Below are 7,386 nucleotides of genomic sequence, written 5' to 3' on the forward strand. Positions count from 1 at the left end.
ATAAAATATAAAAAGAATTCCAGCCAAATCATGCCCAAAAAGGTAAATTACATAGAATAAAAAAAAAAAAAAGCCAATGGCCCATAAACAGTTAAAAACACAATCAAATTGGATATTGTCACCACTGCCAAGGACACCGTCCAATGTCAGGGGTAAACCCATAGAAAGTACATGTCTAAAATGGTGCCACCACTCAGTCATAACAACAACACAGCATAAAAATGAGGGCTATTGAGACTTTAGTGTCACAAAGGCTAAACATTGATGGACTAGTCTCAGATAATAGAAAATAATGAGTTAAAAAACTGACCAATGCGTAGCCTAGCCAAGACAACTTCCTTCTGATCCTTATGGAAACAAGATGGCCAAAGAGCAACAGAAAATTTGATTTGGAAAGGATTGTTATGACATTTCTCACTTCAAGTCGACTGCAAATTGGAAAGCCTTGAACACAGGACCACAGTCCATATATGGGATAGGCATGGCTGGGACAGCACCAAAGAAGATGGACTTAGCTGCGGTGTCAGCAAGCTCATTCCCACTAATACCAACATGGCTAAGTATCCAGAAAAACTGGATAGAAATGAAAAACAGAGAAAATGGGCCAGTCATTTTTGAATCTCGATGAGAACTAATGTTAAGGAATTCCAGAGCCAATAGACAGCTATGAGAGTTGGTGTAAATAGTACAGTTAGTGTACTTCTCAGCTTCTACATGATACAAGGCAAGAGAAATGGTATACAACTTGGCAGTGACCACAGAAACTGTAGAGGAGATCCTGCAAAAACCACTGAGCCACAACAAACCATGGCAGAGTGCACAGAGTCACCTGATTTTGAACCATCCATAGCAACAGAAGTATGGTTCAAAAGATGTTCAGCAAAGAGGAGACAGTTCTTCTACTTGGGAGTATCCACCTTCCTCAGATGACTTAAAGAAAGGCCTCATGTGGGGGATGGTAATGAGTCATGGCAGGATGGGCTGATTATTCGACACAGCACCGTCATACAAAGACAGACCCAATTCAACCAGCTGCACCTGGATACAAAAGCCAAAAGCATGAATGGCAGGCCCTCTATTCCAAAAGACCACAGCCCCCTGAGGAAGGAAAACACAACCCCAGGTGGGATGCTGTGGTGAGAATCAAAGCTTGGTAGCATATTGCAGAGAAAGTTGTGAATAGCAGGGTGAAGAGGAGGTCCTTGGAGCTCAGTGTACAGACTCTGGACTGGTGAGGTATGGAAAGCCCCTGTGCAGAGCTGAAGCCCCAGATGGTAAATTGGCCCAACATCTTCAAGAGAGAGGCCCTGGTAGAACCACTGACCAGAGACCCATAGTCCAGTTTTGATTGACTGAGGGCACAACAGATCTTCAGCATAGAACATCAATCTGCTCCCAAGAGGTGAAAGAGAGGATATGGAGGATGTTCAGTGTCCATGTACACTTGACATGAAGCTGCTTAATATGAGGAATAAAAGTCAACCTGCAGTCACATACAAGTCCCAAGAACTTTGTCTCAGCCACTATAGGAAGAACATCTCCACTGAGACGGAGGCTCAGGATCAGGATGCAAGCTCTGCTGGTGGCAAAAGTGCATGCAAACAGTTTTAGACAAGGAGAAGGTGAAACTGTTTGCTAGGATCCAAGGTAAAAGAAAATTGAGGCAGTGTGAAGCTGCCATTCAATTAACCTAATGCTCAATGACTAATAAGAAATATGGAAATTGTTGACACAGAGGTTGTTTGCAACACTAGGAGGAAGTTGTCGAGTAATAGCATTGATTTTAACACTGAAAAGAGTAACACTCAAGACACAGCCCTGAAGGACTCCAAGTTCCTGTATGAAAGAACAGGAAAGGGTCAACCCCACAGAGACTTGGAATCGCCTGTCAAGTAAAAGGTTACAAATGAAAATGGGTAAATGGCCATGCAACCCATAGGAGTGGAGGTCCTGCAAAATGCCATACCTTCATGTTGTGTCATAAGTCTTCTCATGATCGAAAAAAACAGACACAAAATGTTCTCTCTTAAGGAAGGCTTACTTGATTAAGGTTTCAAGTCAAATCAGGTGGTCCAAGGTGGAGCATTGTAGAAGGAACCCCTATTGGGTGGGGAAGAAGAGGCTGTTTAATTCAAGGAACTAAACTATTGAGCATTAACCATCCTCTCCAAAACCTGACAGAGACAGCTAGTCAAAGCAATAGGACGAGAAGTGGAAAAAATCTCAGGATCCTTTCCAGGTTTAGAATAAGGTAGAACAATAGCTTTGCAGCAAGCATCAGAAAAAAAAATTCTCCTGCCAGATCCAGTTAAAAACAACCAGAAGAAGAGCAAGAGAGACAGGAGAGAGATGGCGCAACATCTCATGGTGAATGTGATCAGGCCCAACTGATGTTCTGCCAGACTGATGAAGAGCAAGCTTAAGTTCCATGAGTGTTAAAGGGTGATTCTTCCAAATCTTGTCCCAGACAAATCTGAAACTGTTGGTAGAAGAAATGCTGGTTGCAAACTTAATCCAAGATTCCTTCTGGCTTTGATGTCTGATCTGCTGAGCATGGGCATGGGCCTGCTGGAGAGCAATGTGGTTGAAAAGAGTGGAATACCTATGAAAGGCATCCCAGGCCTGTTTCTGAGCCTTCTCTGCCTACTGGCAGTCAGGAGACTACCATGGATGAGGATACTGTGGGAAACGTGTCAAGGTTTTGGGGATAGAACAAAGAGCTGCTTGAACGATACAATCAGTTACTGCCTCCACGTAGTTGTTAATAGATGGAAGACTAACAACAGCAGGATCTAGTTCCAAGAGAATGGTGAGGAGAGCCAGTCAACCTGCTCCAACTTTCACTGTGGCACTCAGGTCAGGTGGAATCAACTATGGCCAACCTTCCTCAAAACGATGGGAAAATGATCACTTCTCCATAGGTCACCGTCAACCCTCCTAGAAAAACGAGAAAAAAAATGAAGGAGAACAGATAGATAGATCAATAGCAGTAAAAGACTGACTATGTGCATGAAAACAGGTAAAAGAACCAGTATTGAAGAGAGACAGAATGTGCTCCACAGAATGACCCCTCCCATCAATATCGGCATGACCCCAAAGGGAATTGTGTCCAGTAAAGTCTCCCAAGATGAAAAATAGAGATGGCAACTGTTCTTTAAGAGCATCAAGGTCTGATTGATCTTAAGTCTCTCCAGGAAAAAGGTAAAGAGAACAAACAGTGATGGTATGACCCAAGGAGATATGGATGGCTACAGCCTCAAAGGGAGGATACAAGGACTCATCCATCACACAACTTGTTATTCCTGTATATAGAAAACTGCAAAAAGGTGACAATATCAGTAGGTCTCAGCAATGTTTCCTGTAAGGAGAGACACACAGGATGACAGGAATCAATTAAGACATTAATGTCATTCAAATCTGAATGAAATCCTCGCAAGTTACACTGTGTCAAAGTGGCTATTTTTATTTAGGTGGAGAATCCTTCTGCTTGCATCCACACTGTTTTTCTTTTGTAGAAATAGGTCTCTTGACCTCCATGGAACTTGCCTAGAGTCAACTAGGCAGATCTCTGTCAGAAGAAGGAGACTCCAGTGACTGAGGGCATGATTGATTAATGGTCCTGCATCTAAGGGCTGAAGGAGATGGACCCGAGAAGTCACTGGATTCAACAGTGGGGACAAGAGTAGACAAATACTTCTCAACTCATGCAATTATATAGGGCAAAAGACTCTACATATAGTGTGAGAAAGACTCTGATGGAGGCACAGAGATCTGTCTTCACTTCCACTGTTGCAGTGGAATAGAGAGCAGCAGAATATGTCTGAGATGGAACAGGGGACAACAATTTCTGAACATAAGTGTAAGAAATGATGTTTACAGTATATAAACGTTGTATCTCTTTTTCCTCCACCCATTTAGGGCAAGACTGAAAGTAAGAGGGGTGGGAACCACCACAGTTGACACAGTGTGGGTCCAGCTGACACTCGTAGGCATCATGGTCTTTGCCACCACAACGAGCACACTTCAGAGAACCACAACAAGATGACTTAGAATGTCTGAACTGCTGAGAATAGAAACACTCGAGGGGGTTAGGAATATAAGGCTGTACCTTACAGTTCAGATGCGACAATGGAAACATCAATACAAGAAAACTAGTAGGCAGCATAATTCGATCTTTATGAGTGGAAATACATTGCACAGCAGAAACTGACAAGGATCTCTGACTCAGGAATTTTTCATAAAGCCCTCTCAACAATCACCTATTCGGGAAAAATTCAAAGTAGCATGGGAAGTAACCTTAATAGGTATATTCCCAATGGCCTTAGAACTCAGGAGGAGTTCACTGTGTTCTGATGTAGATATTTCCACCAAGATGTCCCCAGAACGTAGCTTCTTCACTGACTTTGGAGAGCCAGCAAGCCCCTCTAATCCCTTCTGAATGGAAAAAAAAAGGAGACATTTGCACTAATAGTTTGTCTTATAAAGAATGAATGATGGAAAAATGAGGTACATATGTATAATGGGGTAGAGACTGCTGTTCAGAGTCTTCCAAATGTGGTCACTTTCCAATCAATGTTGTTGTTTTTTGGGTCACTGGGTGCAGGACCCATATAAAATAGAGAAACTTCAATGCCCACTGACCCCACCAACCATCGAGTCCTACAAGGGGATGCACTACAGTGCTAAACCAAAGCATTGTAGAGACACCAGGGTTTTGTGGGTACTATACCCAAACACCAATATCAGAAACAATGTCCACAACACCCACCGAGAACGTCCAACACTGCTACTTGGTGACCCTAGCCCAAAAAATCAGCCAATTGACTCTGAGGAAGCTATCACCCTTCTACAGGAATTCAAGGCCAAAGTGATGTGTTAAAATGCCACTGTCATAAAGGACACATAAATGACACCCCTCAACACCCAGGATTCTCTCCTCCCTTTCATGGGTTGCCACGCACAGCAAACACGTGGGTGGATACTAAAATCCCAGAAGAGGTAAACCAAAAATACACAACCATCCCTGGGAGGTCCCCTCACCACATACAGGAATCCACCTAGAGGGGTGCAGGTACAGGATTGTTAAGTGAAGAATAGATCAAACATGGATGGTAAAGGAAAATAAGCAAACACAAGTACACTTTGAAACAATAAAAATTTTTTTTCATTAGACAAATATTTTTAATGTCACCTGAATTGACCCAGCTCTTTCTGTTGCATCTGGCTGCTAGGGTCAATAAGAGCAAATTCAAAAGTCTATAGCAAGAAGAAGCAAAAAACAGAATTATGGAAATACTTGATTTTAACACTCTAGGAAAACAAAACCAGTCATTTCACAAATCTACATGTAATATACTTCAACCAATGGTCTATATGCAATCTTAAGCCAAGCTATCTGTATAGCTTGTTTGAGAGACTTAGGAGCACAGGTTTTAGAGGTTATACACAGGGAATTTGAAAAGTATATTGTATCTTAATATGAAAATCATCGTGCACTCTGACTAGTGAGAGTCAGACTCTGAGTTCAAAAAATCTACAGACAAATCTTTATTAAAAATAGTTGATTAATAAATCAGACTTTATATGTACAAAATATGTGTAAGGTCTACTAAAAGTTTGCCAAACTTTGTGAAGTTAGAATTATTACATTAAAAGCTATAGTATACATACTTTTTAATTACCGACTAGTATTTTATGGTGTGCAGATGATGGACTAGGAGTAAACAAACTTAATTGGAAACAAAAAACAAAATCATTTATAATCTGTTGAAACTGACTATTTATTAGAAACACAAATACTTTCAAAATTCAGTTTTTTTAAGATTTAGCTTCTATATTTCAAATTTCATAAAATCTCTTAATGTTATCCAAAAGATCTTAACTACGCAAATTTAAATAATGATTACCTTCACACCCCGAACTCTGAATTCTCTCAAAGCTCTGATCATTTTTGAAGCTGCTCCCCTCATGTTGTTTCCATGAGCAATAACCTTGACTAGAAGAGAGTCATAGTATGGAGATATGATGGCACCCGCATAGGTTGAAGCACTGTCTAATCTAATGCCAAAACCTTCACCACTACGAAACACCTACATGAAAAATATGTTAGTAAATTCATATTTATACATGAAACGTGTCTAATACAACCTAATTCTAATTGTGTGTCTGTATGTGATTTAAAAAACAAGAGCTTTAAAGGAATTTCAAGCTTGTATATAAATATTCTTAGCATGAGAAAGTTGTTCTTTCATACAAAAAGGAAACTGACTCTTCCTTTGTTATAGCGAAATAAACCAAAATTATTATGAGCTCATTGTAGCTAATAGTGAGTTGTATCTATTACAACTAAATGGATAACCACTTCAGATGTAAAAATTTTATATAAAACATTATCTATTACTCCAAGCAACAAAAGCACAGTACTATATTAAAATTATGAGGTTTCGATTTTAACGGTCATCCGAGGTGACTAAAAACTTCCTCTGACGACCAACTTAAGCTCCTGTGTTGTGCAACAGATGACTGGGGCCCTTGAACAGAAAACTTACTCTGAACAGAATCACAGTCTATTGTACACTTATCCATGCCCACACTACACACATAATGTTGACTCCAATCCTTGACCAAAATCATCAGTAAATTCCCTAACTATGAACCCCCACAAAAATATATTTTTGTCCATTTATTATTTTTAAAAAAGATTGCACTTTATACAAGAGAAATATTGGTACAATCTACCAAAAGGGTCTGAAAACATTAGGAAAAGGTTGCTTTTGTGATTGGCTAATGATGCTGTTTTAATCACTAAATATCATATTTGCTGCACCCCTTTTTGCCACTTTATGCACATTGTATAGAGTTCAACTGATCATGAATGGCTATGTGTGGTAACACAGTACACTACATACAGCTCAGTTACATTACCACACATTGTATTGCATGATGTTTGCATGCGTATATACGGATGGGCGGGAATTCACAACATAAATGAATACCAATAACATGAAAATTTTAATGAGATTAATTTCTAGTATAGATGCTTATGACAATAAAACTAACATGGCTGTCTTAACTTCTTACTGATAAACCTTTGGTAGGAACTAAAATGCTCAAATCATTGTTAATCATCACAGTCGAAACAGTGACCCCCTTTCAATTACGCACGTATAGGCTTAAGACTAATGTTAGACAGACACGACCAATCGAGTCTAGGAGATATGGAAGGACTAGCTACCATGAGAAAAGCAGGAAAATACATAAATTAAACAGAACATAATAATGATAAATGCAAGTAAAATTTTATGAAAGTTTTATCTGTACAAAACAGAATAACAACAAATTGTGTGTGTGTGTGTGTGTGTGTGTGTGTGTGTGTGTGTGTGTGTG

At 39.8% G+C, this 7,386-nt stretch overlaps 1 protein-coding gene across 2 annotated transcripts in view; it reads right to left on the reverse strand.

The window, feature by feature from the left end:
• The window catches only part of LOC106464277 (pyruvate carboxylase, mitochondrial-like), an 82,973-nt gene that overhangs the window by 31,488 nt on the left and 44,099 nt on the right, over positions 1-7,386 (reverse strand). For both annotated transcript variants that reach the window (XM_013924404.2, XM_013924405.2), the window contains exon 10: positions 5,907-6,089. In XM_013924404.2, coding sequence (XP_013779858.1) covers positions 5,907-6,089 — 183 coding nt within the window. The remainder of the gene's footprint in view (positions 1-5,906; positions 6,090-7,386) is intronic.

Source organism: Limulus polyphemus, unplaced genomic scaffold (genome assembly GCF_000517525.1).
Source record: "Limulus polyphemus unplaced genomic scaffold, Limulus_polyphemus-2.1.2 Scaffold1605, whole genome shotgun sequence".
NCBI classification, from domain to species: domain Eukaryota; kingdom Metazoa; phylum Arthropoda; class Merostomata; order Xiphosura; family Limulidae; genus Limulus; species Limulus polyphemus.